At 43.7% G+C, this 23,687-nt stretch overlaps 1 protein-coding gene and 2 non-coding genes across 3 annotated transcripts in view; 2 read left to right on the plus strand and 1 right to left on the minus strand.

Annotated features, from left to right (window-relative positions):
- LOC139180165 (putative NBPF family member NBPF5) overlaps positions 1-16,675 on the minus strand; it is a 48,726-nt gene extending 32,051 nt beyond the window's left edge. Inside the window, exon 1 of the mRNA XM_070781619.1 lies at positions 16,618-16,675. Within this exon, the coding sequence (XP_070637720.1) occupies positions 16,618-16,675 (58 nt within the window). The remainder of the gene's footprint in view (positions 1-16,617) is intronic.
- Positions 15,968-16,039, plus strand: TRNAS-GGA (transfer RNA serine (anticodon GGA)). Its single transcript has one exon. It is a non-coding gene; the product is annotated as a tRNA-Ser (tRNA).
- LOC139182419 (U1 spliceosomal RNA) lies at positions 16,610-16,773 on the plus strand. Its single transcript, XR_011566082.1, has one exon. It is a non-coding gene; the product is annotated as a U1 spliceosomal RNA (small nuclear RNA).
- Positions 16,774-23,687: the final 6,914 nt, after the last annotated feature.

Below are 23,687 nucleotides of genomic sequence, written 5' to 3' on the forward strand. Positions count from 1 at the left end.
AACTTCCCCAAATCTAAATTTGGTGAGAAGATTGAGCATTAGGAAACATTTCTATCTGTCCTTCAAAGTCAGTGCTGTACCATTATATTAAACTGAATGGCAGGACTTTTACTAGACTACATCTTTGTTGTCTAGGGTGATTTCTCCAAAGGGGGCAGTGTGTCATTTGGACTTTCAAATTTCATTAGCATTTCTCATTGACTATCCTTTTTTGTGTCTGTGCTGCTCAATTACTTTGAGTTTCTTCTCAAGGGATACTGTTATTTATGTGCTGAATATTATCTTATGTCACTTACCACTTGTTTTACCCTTTGTCATTCCTTTTTTTTAATGCTGTCAGTTGTATAATGAGATATAATTTGCCTAAAACAAAATGTACAAAATTGAAGAACACAGATCAGTGAATTCAACGTTCGTGTGCACTGTACAATCATCATGCAAATCAGGGCATCGAACATATTCCTCCACTCCCTAAAGTGCTGCCATGTTACTTGCCCGTTAATCCCCATCTGCCAGAGATAAATATGTTCTGAATCCTCTCATAGATTAACCTTGCTTATTCTTACACTTCATATGAATGAATGATGCAGTATGTTGTCTTTTTTCTCTCTTCTTTCATTCAGTTTTGAGGTTCAATCTTAACTGCTCATGTCAATAATTTGGCTTTATTTTTATGCTAAGAAATACCCTTTTTTATGAGTATAACACAACTGGATTATCCATTTTTCTCATGATGAACAGATGTTTTATTATACACAAAGTAAGTATGAATATTTGTACACAAGTACACAAGTTATTTTATCTAGATATCCACTTAGGTATATGTACCTAAAGTTGAGAATTGCTTGGTCAATGAGTAGAAACTGACATAGACTTTGCAAAGTAGCTGTGTCATTTTACACTTACCCCCAAATATAAGCTTGATCCAGTTTCTGTACATTCCCACATACTTAGTATTTTCAATCTTTTAAATTTTAGCCATTCTTATGTCTGTAGTGGATTCCAGTTTTGGTTTCCAAAAGTTGCTTGGTCATTTGGATATCTTCTACTGTGAAGTGCACTTCAAATTTTCTGCTCATTAATATATTGTTTATAAGTTTCTTTGTGATTTGCATAAGTTCTTTACATATTTTTGAGAAGTTTCTTGTCAAATATACATATTGCAAGTAATACATATGGTCTATGACTTGCCTTTTTCCCTTTTTTTGGAGTATAATTGCTTTACAATGTTGCATTAGTTTCTGCCATACAGTGAAGTGAATCTGCTATACATATCTCCTCTTCCTCTTGGACCACCCTTCTACCCCCATCCCCATCCCACCCATCAAAGTCTTCACAGAGCACAGAGCTGAGCCACCTGTGCTATACAGCAGGTTCCCACTAACTCTCTATTTTACACATGGTAGTGTGTGTGTGTGTGTGTGTATATATGTATGTATATATATAGTAAATTCTGTTAAGCTTCAGTTCAGTTCAGTTCAGTTCAGTCGCTCAGTCATGTCGGACTCTTTGCAACCCCATGAATTGCAGCCAGGCCTCCCTGTCCATCACCAACTCCCAGAGTTCACTCAGACTCACGTCCATCAAGTCAGTGATGCCATCCAGCCATCTCATCCTCTGTCGTCTCCTTCTCCTCCTGCCCCCAATCCCTCCCAGCATCAGAGTCTTTCCCAATGAGTCAACTCTTCTCATGAGGTGGCCAAAGTACTGGAGTTTCAGCTTTAGCATCATTCCTTCCAAAGAAATCCCAGGGCTGATCTCCTTCAGAATGGACTGGTTGGATCTCCTTGCAGTCCAAGGGACTCTCAAGAGTCTTCTCCAACACCACAGTTCAAAAGCATCAATTCTTCAGTGCTCAGTTTTCTTCACAGTCCAAATCTCACATCCATACATGACCAGAGGGAAAACCATAGCCTTGACTAGATGGACCTTTGTTGGCATTTTTGAATATGCTATCTAGGTTGGTCATAATGTTAAGCTTAAAGATTTAACATTTCACAAAACCCACTTTATTCAGTTTCAATCTATGGCAAGTGACTTGGCATTATGTGTAAGAAATTTTTGTCTTTACCTTAGTCAAGAAGAATTTCCATTATCCTTTTTAAAGCATTGCAATTTTAAAATAATGTCTCCAATTAACTTTGTGTGGAGAGACATGGTTTTTAATGTGAAATTATCTCTAAATGAACAATCATTTGTTCTAGCATATGTTGCAGAAAAATTATTCATTACCACACTACACATATTGGTGACTTTATTGGAAAACACAAATAGTTGGATATATGTAAACTTTTTACTCTCTATACCTTTACAGTCATATATCTGTGTTTTGTCTACTTACAATAGTGTATAGTATCTTAACTGTTGTTCTTCAGTCACTAAATTGTGTCAGACTCTTTGTAACCCCTTAGACTGCAGTGTGCCAGCCTTCCCTATCCTTTACTATCTTCTGGAGTTTGCTCGAACTCATGTCCATAGAGTTGGTGGTGCTATCCAACCATCTCATCCTTTGTCACCCTCTTCTCCTCCTACCCTCAATCTTTCCCAGCATCAAGGACTTTTCCAATGAGTCAGCTCTTTGAATCAGGTGGTCAAATTATTGGAGCTTCAGCATCAGTTCTTCCAATGAATATTCAGGGTTGATTTCCTTTAGGATTGACTGGTTTGATCTCCTTGCTGTCCAAGGACTCTCAAGAGTCTCTTCTAGCCCCATGGTTCAAAGGAGAACCCCATGAAAAGTATAAAAAGAGCATCCTATTGTCTCCGTGTAAACTAGGAATTTGCTTTACCCCTTTTTTACTTTAGTTATTTCCTCCAAAATTAGGGATAAAACACCAAGTTCTACAATTCTGAGAATAAGATTGATATATAAATTATTTTTGACATGAAGAATCTTGAAATCTGGAAAGTATGTAACTTATGAGACAGGAAACCATTAATCACTATGACAGCCATGAACCTATAAGACAAATCAAACTTGCCTCCTTATTCCTCCAGCTGGCCAAGAAACAGTCAGTAGCTACTGATATAAGAAGTTTTCTCTGGAGACGGTGGTAATGCTGACTGCTTTGAGCCAACATGGAACCCAAGTGCTAGCTGTATCCTGAGAGGCTCAAACCTTGGTGAGAACCAGGATTTGGGGGCCAGAAGAGACATATATCTGTTGGAAAAAAGAGAAAGGGAACAGATCACCCATGACATCATGGTAGCCAGCACTGACCATCTCCTCCAGTGAATCCACCACCACTACACCTCTCATGATTTTGTTGTTACTAGATGGAGAATTCCATGAAATTGGGGATAATATTTCATTCATCTCTGTGTGCATGACTCCTGGCATTGAGTCAAGCACTGAGGAGACTCTCAGCAACATTTGTTCACTAACTGCATAAACATGGTTACAAGACTCCACTCAGCTCAACTATGCGCCCGTACAACTGTCTGGTCAGAGATGCTCTTTCTCCCAGGAAGCAGCAATCCCCTTCCTTAGAGAGGACCCCACCTACACTATCCTTGCCCTAGGACACTCGCCTGAGCTGACTCTGATGAAGACATGACTGTCCTCAGGGATTCCTCCAGCAGGTTCACACTGTCATTAGAAAGAGAGGTCCTTGGTGTATCCTCCCATCCTCTGGCGGCCATGATATCCCACCTGAGGAGAGCCACCACATTTACTTGTCACTATGCAGTTGTAATCGTCCTCTCGCTGTTTAAGTTCCTCATGGATATATTACTGATATCTGAACTCCACGTTGTTATCATAGCATAAGGAAAATTAAGCAATATATAGTTAAGAGATGTTATGTGTAAAGCCCCCAAAGTGTAAATGCAGAAGAATATTATTACCATCTCTACTTCAGAAACAAGGGTCCCATTAATCTGGCCCCTACTATGAATACATATCTCTAATTCTTCTCCAAACACTATTTATCCACCTTATTGCACACTTACTTGGAGGACATCCACAGTGTGGCCACTTCCAAGTTTGAGGCTGGGGGTCTAGGGCAGAGCCTCAAGGTCCCATTGTCCTCCTCCTGGAACTGGTGCTCCCAGCAGGATGAACCAACACTGACCCAGCGTGTGGATCTCCTCGGCAGGTGCGCAAGTTCACAGTGGACTAAGTTACTCTCCCGGTCCTTCCTGCTCAGCTCAGGCTGCTCCTTGAGGACTTGGATGATACTGTGCATTCCTCACTTCCTCTTGAATTTTCTGAGCTCAACTTGTCCTTATCCTCACCTCCCTTGGCAAACAGCTCCTCGATCATTACCTTGCTTTGCTTTGGGTTGTCTCATCCTCCAAAACCGTTGATTTCCTTTCTTCCATCTCCTCTCTGAGTTCTGTGTTTTCAGTATGTGGGCTCAGTTGAGGCTCCTGCAGGAGACACACAGAGAAGGGACCAACGTCAGGTCTTGGCTGCAGGTTCCAACACACATCTAACAGGCATCTCAGTTTCTCATGCACTCAGAAAAAAAAAAAAAAAAACAGGAAGGGAATTTGGAAAATTTGAATAACCTTATCTTACTGATGAGGAAACTGAGGCCCAAATAGATGGAGATTATCCCTAAATTCTCACACCTCTTGCTGCAATAGAGCCACCAGGCAAACCTTGGCTGCAAGCTTTTCTGTCTTAAAACACCAGGAACCCATGGTTGAATTTCAGGCGACATTTGATTAAACATACATATTCCCACTCTTAAAACAATAGTAGTTGAAGGACATTTCTCAAAAAAAAAATGTTTATCTGTTCAATAGTCCATATTTATACACTGTTTTCCATCTTGACTGTCATAGTGGGACTGAGGGAGGTATGACTATTAAAAAATCACAGTCATTATTAAAAATATATGTGTGGGGCTTCCCTGATGGCTCAGTGGTATAGAATCCACCTGCAATGCAGGAGCAGCAGGAGACTCGGGTTCAGTTCCTGGGTCAGGAAGATCCCCTGGAGGAGGAAATGGCAACCCACTCCAGTATTCTTACCTGGAGAATCCCATGGACAGAGGAGCCTGCCAGGCTATAGTCCATTAGGTCGCAAACAGTCGGACACAACTGAAGCGACTTAGCATGCATGCAAGGCAAAATAAGGCAGTTGATGTGGCCAGTCATTAGCACCCTCTCCCCACTGCTCTTTTCTGCATCTTTTTTTCTTTTCTTAGGGGTGTTTTTTTCCAACTCTGTAATCACTTGTCAGATCCCTACTTCAGTGCCATACTGACAATGATCAAGTCATACAGGAGACATTATTAGGCAAACATAGATGTAGCCATTTATGTAGCAAATGGTAGTGCCCAGACTGAAGTGGCATTTCCAAATCAGCGTTAGTTGCCATGTTGGAGGAAGAAGAGCTAAGAAAAGGCTTAAGTGCTGTTAGCAAATAAACAGGACACAGAACAAGCCATGACACATTCTGAGACCAGATATTCACTTGGGTTACGAACTGTAAGGACCACAACTGGCAAGTATTCAGAACTTCAGCAACCAAAGGCAATGGCCTTGATGAGACAATGGAATGGGTAGTTGAAACATAAACGAGCAAACAGTAATACCATCACTTCTGCTCCTCTGAAAGAAGACCACATCCCAGATCCCTCTGAAAACAGGGGAGCTTTCTTCCTTTCAAATTAAAAGAGATGTGAGGGAAGCACTGAATACCAGTCATTAACCACTTAGGATGAGTTGACCTGATGTACTCACTTTTACCTTGGCCTTCTTGCTAAGTGTGGAGGAAGGGCTTTGTTCCTTGCTAAGGAGTTCAGTCAAGCCTCAGTAAGAGAAAAGGTATTAGATCAGAGTGAGATCTACCCTGTTACACTCAAAGTCAACTCAGGAAATGACCACACCTGTCTACGTATTAAGCCAAGGGCCACAGCCTTTTGTTATTTACCTAAGTCATGTGAAATCTTTTACACTTACTGGTTACCTTGGTAACTGTACGTATATACTTACAACTTCCTTACATGCACCTCAGTATGAGAGGAGGCCATTGGGGCTTGGTTAGCATCACCTGGCCTGTATTTGAAGCCAGTCTACCCTTTAAGTAAGCTCATGTAAACTCATGAATGTGTGAGAGAGGACAGTAATACTTAAAGATCTTGCTGTCCAAGCCCCAACCTCCCCATGTGGGCCCCACTAGTGACCAGGATGCTCCATCTCCATCTCCTCCTGTCCTCCTGGGTAGCTGCAGAGGCTGACCTGCTAGAGGAGCATCTTGGTAGAATCTGGAACCTGCGCCAGCACCTGGAGGAATCCATCTGCATTAACAACTGCCTGCGGGAGCAACTGGAACACAGGCTCAGCTCCACTGCTGAAAAGTGGTAGGAGGGGCCCAGGGCCTCCTATTTCTGGTTTATTTGGGAGAATCTGAAGGTTGCCCTTGGGAAGAACTTTGCAGATTTCAAAACACTGTGGTCTGCTTTCCTCAACTTGTCCTTGGGTGGGGGGCAGGGCTGGGGTGGTGGTACAAGTCCCATTCCCCGCTCTTTGTTGTTGTATCTGAGCTCAGAGAATAACTCTCCCCACTGCAGATCTAACAGGTCTGCTCCCCAGAATCCTGGCTTCTCATCCATCCTAAATCTGCTCATTTGCTGCCTGCTGACTTCTGTGCCCTGGTCCTGTGATTGGCACGTGGTGGAGCCAGGTCTGCAGGGCCTCCTGCAACCACTCACTGAGATGGCCTTCCTGCCCACACTCTCCCCCAGGCTGCTGACACTGGGAGGCCAGACCTTTCACGTGCCCTTATCTTGTCAACAGCGCAGCAGCAACTGCTGCTATTTAGGAATAAAGCCTCCTGAACAGCTCACCCAGGGCATAAGAAACATGCAAAGAACCCATGAGGAGGAGCCAGAGGAAAGCCAGGCATTCGACCTACCAAGCTTTATGCCCAGGAGGTGAGTCCTCAGGCTTTTCTGCAGGTTTGGGACAGTGTCTTTGGAGACAGAGAATGAGCAACACAGGGAGCCTCTGTTACCCAAATATGTAACTTACCTCCTTGCACATCCTGGGTCAGGCTTCACCTCTAACTTCTACAGTCCAGGCCTGGAATCCACAACTCAGTTCTGCAATGAGAACAGAGTCCTTAGGGAAGAAAACCAGAGGCTTCAGCCTCAGTTCAGTCATATTTCCAGGGGAAGGAAGGCATTCCTGGATCCCTTTCCTCCCTGGCTACACCAATCACCAATTAGAGAAACAAAGAAAGAAGGCAGAGAGAACAGAGCTACTTAGACCCACCAACCCAAACTCCCATAGCTTTTCTCACTCTAGAAAGGGCTATTTCCTGACAATCCCCAACCAAGGGCCCTCAGACTCCAAAGCTTCAGGGAGGAGAAGCTTTAGGAAATACACCACTTCTGTGCAACCCACTTGCAGATATTCAGTCATTAGTTATCAAGTTGGACACCAGCCAGTGCCTGTCCTACCTGCCTACAAGTCACAGCTAGTTTTGATCCAGGAAAGGGAGGAACAGGAGACCTACACACCTTCTCAGGTTTCTCCAGAACTTGCTGAAGCTCCCTGTGTCCCTCCCATGCTGAAATGCTGGCCCCATGTCTCCTCACTCACTCCTTCCTACTTGTACACTGAGGCCTACCATGCAGGCCTGCAAGCCTTGTAATTCCCCAGCTGCAACACAAAAGAAAAACAGCCCATAGACAGTGGCAGAGACAACCGTTCAGTGGACATAGAATTCCTAAACAAAGGGTCCTGGAGTGACATGCCACAGTATTCAGCAAACAGCAGGCAGAACAAGGCAGCAATCTTCACTGCTGGGGGTATGGGGTGCGGAATTGAGGGGAGACTACAATTTATAGGGACCATTGACGGCTGATTGGCTCACCAGTCACCAGGAAAACCAGAGACTGGGGGCAGGGTCAACTGTGTAGATGGTTATTGATTACGCTCTACAATTAAGGGGATTGGGTAGTCATGTGGGTGAAGGATTGGTTGGTGAAGGAGAATGAACAGATAGCAAGAGAACAGTCATTTTGAATGACCTGACCATACAATTGTGTCTGGAGGTGCCAGCAAAATTTCCTCCAGAGCTTTCTCGACACTGTTCAATGGGCATCCACAGCCAGGCCTCATTTCCTGTGTGGGTGGAGTGGCGTTGGGGAGCCAACCTAACTGTTGATTGATTGAATCAATATATCAACATCCACAATTTTTATTTACAAATATTTACTGAATAATCTTAAAAGACTCAGAATATTGTTCAAAAGGATTAAGCCCAGAATGAAAGAATGTTTGTGGAAAAGGAAAAAGACATCAAAGAGATATTTCTAAATTAGCCTCCTCTGAGTGATAGATATGAGGAAAGGTCATTGATTGGGAAGATAACAAAATCCATAGAGAAGGGAGAAGACAGAACTACTAAAATACCAAGGCTTCCCTGGTGGCTCAGTGGAAAAGAATCCACCTGCCAAAGCAGGGCAGGAGGCACAGGTTCGATCCCTGGGTTGGAAAGACCCCCTGAAGGAAGAAATAGCAACCCAATCCCATATTCTTGCCTGGAGAGTCCCATGGGCAAAGGAGCCTGGTGGGCTACAGTCCATAGGGTCAAAAAGAGTCAGACACAAGCATGCACCTATGCACTCTTACATGAACAAAGCCAGGAGGGTACAACGTGGTCCTTCCCTTGGAACTTGCCTTATAAAGAAGGTGGCACCAAGATTTTAAGTTGAATTGGATCTTGTGAACCAGATGTCCTCCATCTATGTCCAGAGTTCTTGACTTTTGGTCACATATCCCTGAGGCTGGCCTTAAGGCCTGTGCTGCCTCGGTTGGCCGTGGAAGTGGAATAATCTTACTCTGTCTCTTCCAAACAAGGATGTAACTAGAAAGAAATGTATTTGTGCTTCTTAGGCTGGTGGAAGATATTCCCTAATCTTCCTCTCAGACTACCCAGCCCTCTCCTTTGCTGGCCTGCTTTTTGGACTCTCTAGAACCATAGACAAGGGTTTGGGTGCTGGTGAAGAATCTGTGCCTAATTCTGGGGAGACTCAGGGGAAAAGGAAGTAACTCCCAGAATCTGGGCATGTAAGGGGGCAGGGGCTGAGAGGCTGCTCTTCTGTGAATAAAGGAGGTTGGAGGATGTGAGAGCAGCTGGGTGGGGGGGGGGGTATGCTCATTGTGTATCCCTATACCAGGAGGGGGTATGGTAGTGGAAGTGATCCAAGAGGAGCAGGAAGAGGGAGGAGGAGTGGGAACAATAAAACACTGGTGAGACACTAGTGAGGACACAGAGGAGAAAGGGAAACAAAGGCAGAAGAAGGAGGAGGATGAGCAGAGCTTGAGTGCCAAGGTGCTCTAGTCTCTGGTCCCAGAATTGCAGCTGCCCTCTCTTGAACTTCCCTTGAATTTATCCTGGACACACACAATGGGCACACACACACACACACACACACACACCTCAGCTCCTCTCACACCCTCCAACCTCCTTTATTCACAGAAGAGCAGCCTCTCAGCCCCCACCCCCTCCCATGCCCAGATTCTGGGAGTTCTTTCCTTTTTCTCGGAGCCTCCCCAGAATTAGGCACAGATTCGTCACCAGCACCCAAACCCTTGTCTATGGTTGTGGAGAGTCCAAAGCATAGAACTCATCCAGTAGAAGAGGAAATGCAGGCCACATGGTGTATTGGGTCATCCTGAAGAATGATCAGCTGTCTCAGGCCATCCTGGGTTGTTATTTTTGAAGATGTCAAACTCATTCAAAAGAAACTCTGAGATCCTTGTTGCAGGCCATTGCTGCATGTAGCAAATTATGCTGTGCTGTGTGCTGTGCTCAGTTGCTCAGTCATGTCCAACTATGCTATGAAATCTTAAAGCACGTGATGACTCCTCATTCGAAAGTCATGGATAAGCCTTTAAAAGCAAAGCAGGTGGTCAGTGCTAATTACTGGAAATCAACAAGACTGGGGCAGATCCCCAAAAGGGCCAAGTAGGAGAAGCTGCTTAGGTCAATGACTAAGTGACCTCCTGTATTAGCTTGGGCTTCCAGGAAAAAAATGCAATGGACTGGGTGGCTTAACCAGAAATCTGTTTTCTCACAGTTTTGAGAAGTCCTAGATCATGGTTGGAACTTCCCAGCAATTCAGTTTCTGCTGCAAGCTCTCTTCCTGGCTTGGAGATAGTCCTTGCCTGGCTGGGTCCTCACAAGGTCTTTTCAGGTTACTTGAGCTGGGGTAGGGCAGAAGCCCAAGCTCTGTGGTATCTCTTCATTTAAGGACATGTATCCATTTTCCTACTTGGAACTAGTCTGTTGTTCCATGTCCATTTCTAACTGTGGCTTCCTGACCTGCATACAGATTTCTCAAGAGGTACGTCAGGTGGTCTGGTATTCCCATCTCTTTCAGAATTTTCCAAAGTTTATTGTGATCCACAGTGAAAGGTTTTGGCATAGTCAATAAATTAGAAATAGATGTTTTTCTGGAATTCTCTTGCTCTCGATGATCCAGCGGATGTTGGCAATTTGATCTGTTTCCTCTGCCTTTTCTAAAACCTTGACTGCAGCCATGAAATTAACAGATGCTTACTCCTTGGAAGGAAAGCTATGACCAACCTAGACAATATATTGAAAAGCAGAGACATTACCTTGTCAACAAAGGTCCATCTAGTCAAGGCTATGGTTTTTCCAGTAGTCATGTATGGATGTGAGAGTTGGACTATAAAGAAAGCTGGGCCAAAAGGAGAAGGGGATGACAGAGGATGAGATGGCTGGATGGAATCACTGACTCGATGGATGTGAGTCTGAGTGAACTCCAGGAGTTGGTGATGGACAGGGAGGCCTGGCATGCTGTGATTCATGGGGTTGCAAAGAATTGGACATGACTGAGCGACTGAACTGAACTGAACTGAGTGCTTAAGAATAGATGCTTTTGAACTGTGGTGTTGGATAAGACTCTTTAGAGTCCCTTGGACTGTGAGGAGATCCAACCAGTCCATCCTAAAGAGATCAGTCCTGGGTGTTCACTGGAAGGACTGATGCTGAAGCTGAAACTCCAATACTTTGGCCACCTGATGCAAACAGCTAATTCATTTGAAAAGACCCGGATGCTGGGGAAGACTGAGGACAGGCGTAGAAGGGGATGACAGAGGATGAGATGGTTGGATGGCATCACCGACTCAATGGACATGAGTTTGGGTAGACTCTGGGAGTTGGTGAAGGACAGGGAGGCCTGGCGTGCTGCAGTCCATGGGGTTACAAAGAGTCAGACACGACTGAGCGACAACTGAAACTGAAACATCCTATCAGATCAGTGCCCCAAGGCTATGCTCTCATTTAAATTTAATTACATCCTTCAAAGTTCCTTCTCCAAATACAGCTTCACTGGGGAACAGCGTCCAAGATATGAATTTGTGGGGGGTGGGGGAGGGAAACAGATATACTCAGCTCCTAACACCCTCCCCAGCCTCCTCCCGCCATGAAGGCATTTGCAGCTCTCAACTCTGATTCCTGGGAACTGCCCAGGCTGGGTCCTCAGATTCGTCTCCCCACAGGCATTTTCCTTTTCTCTCTCTGACTCAGATGCCTCAATACGGGGCCCAGCTGTTGACTGGCTGACCGTCAGAAGCAGTGGACTGACTTGCTTTCACCTGGATCACTTTCAGAATGGAGCAGCCACCACTGACTGATATGCTTGCGGAAATGTGTTCACTGGGGAGACTGGCTGTGATAGACTAATGCTTCCCCAAAGATGCCCACATCTGGGTCCCTGGAGTTTGTGATTATGTTACTTGACATGGAAAAAGAGAATTTGTGGGTGTGATTAAATTAAGGAAAAGTCAGGTGGGCCTTAGGAAGCATCACTACGAACAAAGTTCACGGAGGTGATGGAATTCCGGTTGAGCTATTTCAAATCCTAACAGATGATGCTGTGAAAGTGCTGCACTCAATATGCCAGCACATTTGGAAAACTCAGCAATGGCCACAGGCCTGGAAAAGGTCAATTTTCATTCCAATCCCAGAGAAAGGTAATGCCAAAGAATGCTCGAACTACTGCACAATTGCACTCATCTCACACGCTAATAGAGCAATGCTTAAAATTCTCCAAGCCAGGCTTCAGCAATACGTGAACTGTGAACTTCCAGATGTTCAAGCTGGTTTTAGAAAAGGCAGAGGAACAGAGATCAAATTGTCAACATCCCTGGATCATCAAAAAAGCAAGAGAGTTCCAGAAAAACATCTATTTCTGCTTTACTGATTATGCCAAAGCCTTTGTGTGGATCATAATTGCCAGGAGCCAGCACAGGAGACCCCACCAATGACAAGGTCATGAGGAGGAGACCTGACAGGCAAGGCGGATCAGGACTCGAGGGACTCCCTGGACCTGCTCGAGCATCTACCCTGAAACCAAAATCTGTCTGTCTATTGTTACCTATATTATGCCTTTCACCGACTCTTTTGACATTAACAGGCGTCTGTCCCCGACCACTATTCTCTGAAGAAAATCAACTTAGGGCTCTAGTTAATAAGTCTCCTGGGCACGAAAGGAGTATTTCAATTCAAACCCCTCTATTGGCATTTTAGCTTGCTTGACAGGTTTATCCACACTCTTGCAACTAACGCACATGATTGTTCACAACATCCCAACCATGAAAGGCACGGGAAGCCTAAGCATTCTAAAAGTCCTAATGGGCATAGAGCCCTTCGAGGGGTGCAAAATTATTAGAACAGTACTGGTGAAGGGTTCCACTGTTGAGCCAATGCTCGCTGCCAAGCTTCCATATCCCTTATCTATTGTGTGCCTGGGAGTGCATTAGTTAATATAGTTGGAATGTAGGAAAAACAAGTAGTAGCCTTGGCATTAGCAACGTAAGACCTTTGAGTTAATAAGTTCTTTCTTTTTGTAACCCACTGCACCTTTGCTCCATAAGAATGTAACTTTATTTAGTACTTTCTGGGGGTGACACAGATTGGAAAAATAAAGAAAAAACACTTTAAAGGAAAATAAGTTCTCTGGTTGACCAACCTTTATCAGAAAAGGGTCATAAAATGTCAACAGGCCTCCGGGTCAGAAGATAATGTACATAACATAAGACCCTTGTAAATGGAAAGGTATGCAGAAAACATCCTGGTTTCAATAAAGGTCAAAACTGATGGAATGTTGAGCTGACTCTGCATGACTCTGCATCTTTCACTTCTGGAAATGTGTAACTCAGGGTATAAAAGCTCCTTTTGAAAATAAAGCTGCAGACCCCGTTTCACCTAAGCTTGGTCTCCCCGTGTCATCTTTCGCTGATGCCATTCATCCTGAGGGTATCCCTGGACTCTGCTGAGGCTGGACCGCAGCACACAATAAACTGTGGAACATTCTGAAAGAGATGGGAATACCAGACCACCTGATCTGCCTCTTGAGAAATCTGTATACAGGTTAGGAAGCAACAGTTGGAACTGGACATGGAATAACAGACTGGTTCCAAATAGGAAAAGGAGTATGTCAAGGCTGTATATTGTCACCCTGCTTATTTAACTTATATGCAGAGTACATCATGAGAAATGCTGGGCTGGAGAAAGCCAAAGCTAGAATCAAGATTGCGGGGAGATATATCAATAACCTCAGATATGCAATGACACCACCCTTATGGCAGAAAGTGAAGAAGAACTAAAGAGCCTCTTGATGAAAGTGAAAGAGGAGAGTGAAAAAGTTGGCTTAAAGCTTGACATTCAGAAAACTAAGAAAATGGCATCCAGTCCCATCACTTCATGGCAAACAGATGGGGAAACAGTGGCTGATTTTATTTTTCTGGGCTCCAAAATCACTGCAGATGGTGATTGCAGCCATGAAATTAAAAGACGCTTGCTCCTTGGAAGGAAAGTTATGACCAACCTAGATAGCATATTAAAAAGCAGAGACATTACTTTGTCAACAAAGGTCCATCTAGTCAAGGCTATGGTTTTTCCAGTGGTCACGTATAGATGTGAGAGTTGGACTATAAATAAAGCTGAGTGCCGAAGAATTGATGCTTTTGAACTGTGGTGTTGGAGAAGACTCTTGAGAGTCCCTTGGACTGCAAGGAGATCCAACCAGTCCATCCTAAAGGAGATCAGTCCTGGGTGTTCATTGGAGGGACTGATGTTGAAGCTGAAACTCCAATACTTTGGCCACCTGATGCAGAGAGCTGACTCATTTGAAAATACTCTGATGCTGGGAAAGATTGAGGGCCAGAGGAGAAGGGGACGGCAGAGAATGAGATGGTTGGATGGCATCACCGACACAATGGACATGGATTTGGGTGGACTCTGGGAGTTGGTGATGCACAGGGAGGCCTGGTGTGCTGCCTCCATGTGCTGTGACATGGGGTCACAAAGAGTCAGACAGGACTGAGTGACTGAACTGAACTGAGATGGAGGCCCCATGGAATCACAAAGTTCATACAGACAGAAGGAAAGTTTGTGTCAGAATAATGTGTTGTGAGAATAACTTGATCAGCTGTAATTATCTTTGAAGATGACAGGGGCCTATGTGAGTAGAATGTGGGCATCTTCTAGAGGCTGGACAAGGCAAAGAAAGAGATTCTCTCTTAGCATCTCCAGGAAGAATCACCACAACCCAACTGTCACTTTGATTTTGGCCCAGGGAGATGCATCTTGGACTTCTGAACTCCAGAGTCATAAAATAATAAACGTGTGTTGTTTTAAGCCACGAAGTGTGTAGTAACAGGTTATAGGAGCAATAGGAAACTCCTACAGTGGACAGCGGTGGATAAAGAATATTTAAAGTCAGTGTGCAGGATGAGTAGTGTCAGCTGTTCCAAGAAAGGACAGGTTTTCCTGAAAGTTAACTGGGTGCTGAGTTCAAGATTTTCCCTCCAGGCTAGTCACTTTCCCTCTTAAGCCAAATGCACTTCAAGGATCAAGTTCCTCCACTCCTTGGTCTCTGGTCTGAAAAGCAAGCTGGTTGCCTTCTCTAGCCTCCCCATTCCCGGCCCTCAGGTCTAACCCAGTCTTATCCAGTAAGAAAAAACATACAAACCTCATTCTTCAAGCAAACACATCATCTTTCAATCCCTTATTTTGGTCATCAGCTTCTTCAGAATCTTCAACTTTTGTATTCTGTATGGTGAGAAAAAGGACTTCCCTGGTGGCTCAGAGGTTAAGGTGTCTGCCTCCAATGCAGGTTTGATCCCTGGGTCGGGAAGATCCTCTGGAGAAGGAAATGGTAACTCACTCCAGTATTCTTGCCTGGAGAATCCCATGGATGGAGAAGCCTGGTAGGCTACAGTCCATGGTGTCGCAGAGTCAGACACGACTGAGCGACTTCACTTTTAAACATGGTACCTGGGAGACCATGAGGATGAAGTAAGAAGGTGCACAGAAAATACACCATGTAGAACTTTGAGATATAACTCTTGTCAACTACAAACTGGCACTTGCCATCTATCTTTACAAGGATTAAAGGCTGTGGCCGCTAATTTTCAACACCCCCTGAAAGGAGTTCAGGGTGGAGAGCAGAAATGAGCCCACTCTGTACTCTGGGAAAAACTGGCAGAACAAGTCTTCAGATAATGATGTATTTTCAGGACCCGATTTTATGACCCGAATATCTCCTAGTACCTAGAAAAGTACTAAAATCCTTCATGGTGACATGTAATCCTCATGACTAGCAGTAACCTTCTGCAAAGAATCTGCAGTTGAATGCACATACTCTCCCTTCACATACACTGACCTTCACCCCTACCTTTGTGGAGCAAGTTCTCAGAGCTATCTGAAATGTTGCCTCCTGAGCTCCTCATTTTGCCCCAAATAATACTTGAACTCACAACTCTGACGCTGTGCTTTTTTTTTTTTTTTAAAGTTAGCACCCTGAATCTATATGTCTACATACGGAACACATACTTATGGTTTATTTTGTTCCTACAAATATATATTTACATTCATTGTTTTACAACTTATTACTTCTTAAAACAAAATTGGATCAGCATAACAGAGGACCGCAGAATTACTATTCTCAGCATGTAACCCAGTACAAGGGTGGCCCTGGTGGCTCAGACGGTAAAGCGTCTGCCTGGAATGCAGGAGACCCAGGTTCGATTCCTGGGTTGGGAAGATCCCCTGGAGAAGGAAATGGCAATCCACTCCAGCACTCTTGCCTGGAAAATCCCATGGACGGAAGAGCCTGATAGGCTACAGGCCATGGGGTCGCAAAGAGTCGGACACGACTGAGCGACTTCAGTTTCTTAACCTAGAATAAAGGTTAAGAATGCAAGGAGGCTGGCTAAATTCCCCCACATCTCACCTAAAGAATAAACGGTTTGCTTCCACTGATTCCTGGGCTCCCTAAGCTGTCCGGAATCATGACGTCACTTCTCTTCCAGCAGCCGGCCTGGGGTCAGAGAGGAGATGAGGGGCATGGGACAGGGCGTGGCTTATGTAAATTTTGCAGCGGAAGTGGTACAGTTCCTGGCCACCAGTTCCTGGCCTGCCATTTTGCCGGTTGTGGAAGTTTTTCCCGAGATACTGTTTGGATTTTATCAGAAGAGTTGTTAGGAGTGCCCGAGAGGCGCGGGAAACGATGGGGTGCGGTCGGTGGTGGAAGAGATGGTGGCAATAGCAAAGTGAGCCTGTGCGTACAGTGAACGTGTCTAAGGCTGTATGGGCGGCGGGCAGAATTACTTCATACTTACCTGGCAGGGGAGATACTGTGATCACGAAGGTGGTTCTCCCAGGGCGAGGCTCACCCATTGCACTGCGGGTGTGTTGACCTCTGTGATTTCCCCAAATGCGGGAAACTCGACTGCATAATTTGTGGTAGTGGAGGACTGCATGCGCGCTTTCCCCTGGTGTCTATGGTTTCAACAATAAAACTACTTTCTACCGTAATGTGGGATTTCCCTGGCTGCTCAGGCGGTTTGAAATATCTTGCAACGCAGGAAGCTCTCGGAAAGATTTCCTGGAGAAAAAAATGGCGAACCCCATGGATGAAAGAGCCTGGTCAGTCCATGAGATTGCAAAAAGTAAACACGATTAAAAAATAAGTTCAGCTGAGTAGTGAATACATTGCTCCCTCAAGCTATTAACTTTTTATGTTTTTGTATTGTACATAGAGGCTATGCGTTGTTTTATATATATATACTATAGTAGCTAGTTCAGTTCATCGTGTTGACTCTGTAGACCCCGAGGACTGCAGCATGCCAGGCCTCTCTGTCCATCACCAACTCCCAGCGTTTAATGAAACTCAAGTCCGTTGAGTCAGTGATGCCATCCAACCATCTCATCCTCTGAAGTAATCTTGCCAGGATTACAAGTGTGAATCTCATCAGTGTCTGTATCTACAGGTCCAAAACAGGGACCACTAGACATATGGCTGTTGAATAGTTACAAAGTAGTAGGACTGACTCCAATCCCCAGAACCCATGTTCCTTTGCCTGAGGACTTTCTCTGCCCCACTGGAGCCTGCTCAGCCAGAATGGTGAGAGAATTAAAAGTCTACTACCCTCAACAGCTCCTAACCAACCAATGATAAAAGCTGAGGTATAAAGACCCCAGGTCCCTAAGTCCTCAGATGCGATAGCTGAAAGGCACCTTTTACACTTGCTCCCAGAGTGTGAATCCCAGCTACCCACAGTGGTAATTCACTCCATCAGATCAGATCAGTCGCTCAGTCATGTCCAACTCCTTGTGACCCCATGAATCGCAGCACGCCAGGCCTCCCTCTCACTCCATAATGTACCTTTATTTATATTATATAAATTATTTATTTATATATTATAATTCACTCCATAATGTACCTTTATTGAGAGGCTGCGTTCCTTTCCATGTCCTGGTTTCCAGCTCCCCAATGTTTCCCAAGGATCACCTTCCAAATAAATTAATTGCATCAGATCTTACTCTCAGAGTTTGTTTCTGAGACTGCCTAAATCACCAGTCCCCTTAGTTTTCCACGTGACTGTTAGCATTTATCACCATGTTGCACTGTCATTCTTCTCCTGGTAGAGAAATATTTATCTGTATTTGATCTTTATTAAAAGTGAAAAGGGAAAGGCAGCTCCAGAAAACAATGTGGTTTAGGAAAAAGAAAAAAAAAAAAAAGGTGAGAGTATCTCTTTGTGGGAATAAAGAATATTCCTGCATATTTAACGTGCAAATACAGGCCTGCTTAGTATACTGACATTATCTGCCTGACCCTCTGCTGTTCATGCTTGGGATCCCTGATTTACAGCACTGAAAACTCTTGTTAAAATTCAGGAGTCATTAACCCTTGACTTTGAATGAGGCTCTGAGATTAGCTAGGCAGCCATCTGGGAGCATACACTCGGACCAGGAAGGAAGACACAGACATTTCAATGGGAGGAAGGACCAAAGGAAATCTTGGCACTGAGGCCAGGCAAGGGAGCTCCAGATGGCATCAGGGTAGGGTTCCCTGAAGGGAGGTGAGGTAAGTTGTTTCCTGATCTTGTGAAAACATCTTGCCCCACAGCGTCCACTGGTCTCCATGTCCACACCCTCCATTAGAGCTTGGTTCTCTTTAAACCAACACAGCTTCTGGGTGTGTCTCACTTGACTTGATAGGAATCCCTGGAGGGTGCAAGCTATATGTAGTCTATTTGTATCCCCAGGGTCTGACACAGGGCTTGCCATGCAGTTGATGCCTAGTAAAGGTTTGTCTTAAATGTCTGTGGGCCAACTTGACCCTAGGGTGAGGGATCTGAATTGCTATGTAAGCCAGGGGGCGCTGTAGTTCAATGTTCATTTCTCGGTTGGGAAACTGAAAAGGATATTATTTTGAGCTGTACATTGCAGAGTATATATATATTTATATTATTTATATATATATACATTTATATTTATATATTTATATTTATATATATAATGTATATTATATATAATATAGGGTAGGGGGCTATTATATATATAATAATAATATATATTTATATTTATATAAATATTTATATAAATATATTTATAATATATTTTATATTATATATATATATATATATATATATAATATACATTGCAGAGTATATATAAGAGTATACTAGCTGGCACCACCAGAGAAGGCAATGGCACCCCACTCCAGTACTCTCGCCTGGAAAATCCCATGGATGAAGGAGCCTTGTGGGCTGCAGTCCATGGGGTCGCTGAGGGTCGGACACGACTGAGCGATTTCACATTCACTTTTCACTTTCATGCATTGGAGAAGGAAATGGCAACCCACTCCAGTGTTCTTGCCTGGAGAATCCCAGGGATGGGGGAGCCTGGTGGGCTGCCGTCTATGGGGTCGCACAGAGTCGGACACGACTGAAGCAACTTAGCACTTAGCAGTAGCACTGAGGACCTGGATTCTCATTTATAATTCATGTGACTGTAACCTTAAAAGTTGGAGACATGCACAATATTTTTCTATTAAACACAACTTTTAAACATTGGTAGAATTATATTTCTTTTGTGTGTATGCTCAGTCACTCAGTTTTATCCAACTCTTTTGGGTCCATGGATCATATCCCACCGGGCTCCTCTGTCCATGGGATTTCCCAGGCTAGAATACTGGAGTGGGTTGCCATTTTCTATTCCAGAGGATCTTCTTGACTCAGGGATCGAATTTGCATTTCTTGTGTCTCCTGAATTGGCAGGCGAGTTCTTGGGAAGCCCCATATTTCCTTTAAGGTATATATAGCATTATCAGCTATGTAGAAGATTATATTTGCATTATTGTGCTCTTATACTTTTTAGTTGTCAATGTGGTTACTGGAGAATTTTAAACTACGTGTGTGACTTGCATTTTCATTACATTACAGCACTGCTGTCTATTCTACCACCAAGAAGGAAGTGTGAAGGACAGAAACACTTATTAAAGTACACCCTAGTATACAGTTTAGACTGTGGGAATGCTACAGAAAAACCAACTCAGTTTCTTCAACAAATGAATGATTTAAAGGGAAAAAAAGGACAGCAATAGACCAAGAGAGATGGAGAGCGAGTGAGAGAGAGAGCAAGGAAGAAAGGAAAGAAGAAATTGAAGGTAAGCATACGTGTAAGACAGAGAAGGCGATGGCAAACTACTCCAGTACTCTCGCCTGGAAAATCCCATGGACAGAGGAGCCTGGTAGGCTGCAGTCCATGGGGTTGCTAAGAGTCAGACATGACTGAGCAACTTCACTTTGACTTTTCACTTTCATACATTGGAGAAGGAAATGGCAACCCACTCCAGTGTTCTTGCCTGGAGAATCCCAGGGATGGGGGAGCCTGGTGGGCTGCCGTCTCTGGGGTGGTGTAGAGTCGGACACGACTGAAGCGACGTAGCAGCAGTAGCATATATGTAAGAGACTTAAATGCATTATCTTACTGATTCCAGTTTGTGGATTCCATTTGGATCCAAAAAAGAATACTAACTTAGAAACAATAATGGAGGAGGGGGAGCGGGGCTTCCCTGGTTAAGAATTTGCCTAGCAATGCAGAGGACACAGGTTTGATCCCTGGTCCAGGAAGATCCCACATGGTGTGGGGCTCCTAAGCCCACAAGCCGCAACAACTGAGCGCATGGGCAGCAACTACTGAAGCCCAAGAAACCAGCAAACGGCAAGAGAGGAGCTCCCCCTCTCCACAGCTGGAGAAGCCCTGCACCAAGCCATAAAGACCCAGGGCAGCCATAAACAAATAAATTAATTTTAAAAGCCTATGTGATCAAATAAGCTGAAAAAAATGCCGCATTTTTAAACATGGAATTTTTGAATAGTCTTTTATGATATTAAAGATTTTGAATTAATTTATGATTATAATGGCATGATGATAATACTTTCAAAAAGAGTTCTCATTGAGGGGAAACATGCTGACATAATTATAGATGAAACATGATGTCTGAGATTTCCTTTAAAAAAATAGGAAAAGGTAAGTGCATGGATATAGTAAGACAAGTTCAACCATAAGCTGGTAATTGTAGACCATGCCTGACAAAGGTGGGAGTGTTCTGTTGTCTACTTTTGTGTACTACCGAAATTTTGGATTTGAAAAAGAATAATAGGAGAACACAGGTCCACCTAGAATAATAGCAGCTGAATCTCTCAACATACAATTCTGAGGGCTAGGGACTAACAGAGAGAGTCAAGGACACCATTCAAAACCCTGCCCCAAACAACCAGGGACCAGAGAACACTGTGGGTGTGACTTGGTTTGTATTCAGCTAGGTCTGGGAGCCACACAGCAGCAGAGGGATCAACAAAGACCCTGCATATAGAGGAGAGCGCATCAGGGAGAGAGTACTCCGGACAGAACTCAGGTAAAGTAACTCACAGAAAGAGCATGTGGATAAACTCAGAGGGTGTCTGAGACATGATTGGCTCTAGCTCTGGTGACTAGGGAATTGATAGGAAGGGGTTCGACAGTGCAGAGGACCGAGGGTGGCAATCTTGAGGAGGCACAATTACTGGGATCAGGTGTGAGACCGAGCTGAAGGGAGCACCCTTTGGACACTTGTGGTGATGAAAAAAGAATGGTGCCACTGGCAGAAATTAAAGGTCCTACCGGAAGAAATAGAATCCCCAAATCAAGAGACACACCAAGCCTTTCCCCCAAGCCTTAGCTCTGCTAGAATAACTGGACAAGACAGAACTAAAACAAAGAAATCAACTAGGCCACTCAAAGCACTAATCCCTTCTGAACTGGAACAAGTGTTTCTCATTCAGGTAAATCTAGTCATGTGAAGATGAAAACTATATAGCAGACATTTCTTCCAAGGTGACAGAAGAAAAAAGTGTAAAATGAGAGTCAAAAATTTCAGCAAGTGAAAAGATTGCCTCAAAATTAATAAAAAAAAAAAATTGGGAAATGTAAAATGGCATCCATATTTTGAATTGTTCTGAACAAAGCATTTGTAGATACATGCACATGGAGAAAACTTCAATATTTTACGTAAGAAATATGGAACACGAGATAGAAGTAGACAGGAAAGGAGAAATGAGAAATTGGAACTGGCAGAGACTTAAAAAAATTGAAGGTAAAGAAAACTCTTTGAAAAAAAAAAAGGCTGAATAGAGAACATATTTATCCCAACTTATAAGGGGCACTGCATTACAAATGAAAGCATCAAACAGAATAGAAATGAACAAAAGATAGTGAGAAAGGATCTGAGAGAAAGTCATAGAGACCTAGGGGAAGTAGACCTGGAATGGTCAGTACTAAGACCTATCCTAGTAGAGCTGAAAGACTTTTTTTGAAGAAGAAAAAATGTCCTGAAGCTCCAGACCACCCTTTGCCCTCAGTGAAGAAAAATCAATTTACATTCTACATCTCAGCAGGACATACAAAGTAAGATATTATTTAAAAAAAAAAATCAATAGAACTCATTGTGGACAAGTTCTTTATATTTAGCCAAGGTATCTGTACTGTATCAAAGCAACAGAAAACAAGTATTAAATATATCAAACTTAAGGAGTCCTCAGTCCATCATGAGAAATCTTTAAAGATGAACTCTGCTCATCAAGAATTGACTGGAAACTATGAGTTTCGTACATCTGGTCATCACTGAATATATGTGATTGTAGATGTAAGCCACTGTGTCGTGGGCCCTGCTCTGGGGGCAGCCTAGGTACACCCTCAAACTTCTTCAGGGAGGCTGCTGGTACTCCCAGAGTGGGACAGCCATCCTTTGCCACTAGGGGGTCGAAAGGACCCAGTGGGCCCCTCCTCCAGCTCCTACCTCTACCCTACCAGTTAGCACATTAACAAAAAAAGGTAGGAAAAATATAGTATATAAAGGGTATACATTTGATTGGGTTGAAATAATACCATAAGGTAATAATACTATAAGGTAGGTAAACACAGAAAAAAAAGCAGAATAATGTCCTCAAGCATCACAGTAGTAAAAAGTTGAAGTTGACAGATAACATTTAAAACATATACTTCAAATATTAGAAATATGACAAAATACTAAAGGACTAACGTGTCAAAAATTTTAGTGCAGTAACTACCTATCCAGGTCAGACACGACTGAGCGACTTCACTTTCAGTTTCATGCGTTGGAGAAGGAAATGGCAACCCACTCCAGTATTCTTGCCTGGAGAATCCCAGGGATGGGGGATTGGTGGGCTGGTGCCTATGGGGTCGCACAGAGTCGGACACGACTAAAGTGACTTAGCAGCAGCAGGCCTTCCAAAATACCAAAAGACACACACCCACAAATATGCATACATAAAGAAAATAAAATAAGAGAGAAAGAAACACAGAAGATACAATCTATTACAAATGGTAAATATAGATGAAAAGATGTGAGAGGAGTTTAAGATACAAAACTGAACAGGAGAAACAAAGGGGCTTCCCTGGTAGCTCAGCTGGTAAAAAATCTGCCTGCGATTCAGGAGAGCCCAGATCAATTCCTGGTTTTCTAGGATTCCCTGGAGAAGGGATAGGATACCCACTCTAGTATTCTTGGGCTTCCCTGGTGGAATCTGCCTGCAATGGTGGACACCTGGGTTCGATCCCTGGGTTGGAAAAATCCCCTGAAGTAGACCATGGCAACCCATTCCAGTACTCTTGCCTGGAGAATCCCCATGGACACAGGAGCCTGGCGGGCTATAGTCCATGGGGTTGCAAAGAGTCAGACACAACTGAGCAACTAATCACAGCATGGCACATGAGAACAAGAGTATTGATATTAATAAAATCAATCATGTTAATAATGGATTGTGGATGGGGGAGAGGTGGGAAGGAGGTTCAAGAAGGAGGGGACATATTTATTCTTATGTTTGATTCCCACTGCTGT

Source organism: Bos indicus, chromosome 3 (assembly GCF_029378745.1).
Source record: "Bos indicus isolate NIAB-ARS_2022 breed Sahiwal x Tharparkar chromosome 3, NIAB-ARS_B.indTharparkar_mat_pri_1.0, whole genome shotgun sequence".
Classification (NCBI taxonomy): Eukaryota; Metazoa; Chordata; class Mammalia; order Artiodactyla; family Bovidae; genus Bos; species Bos indicus.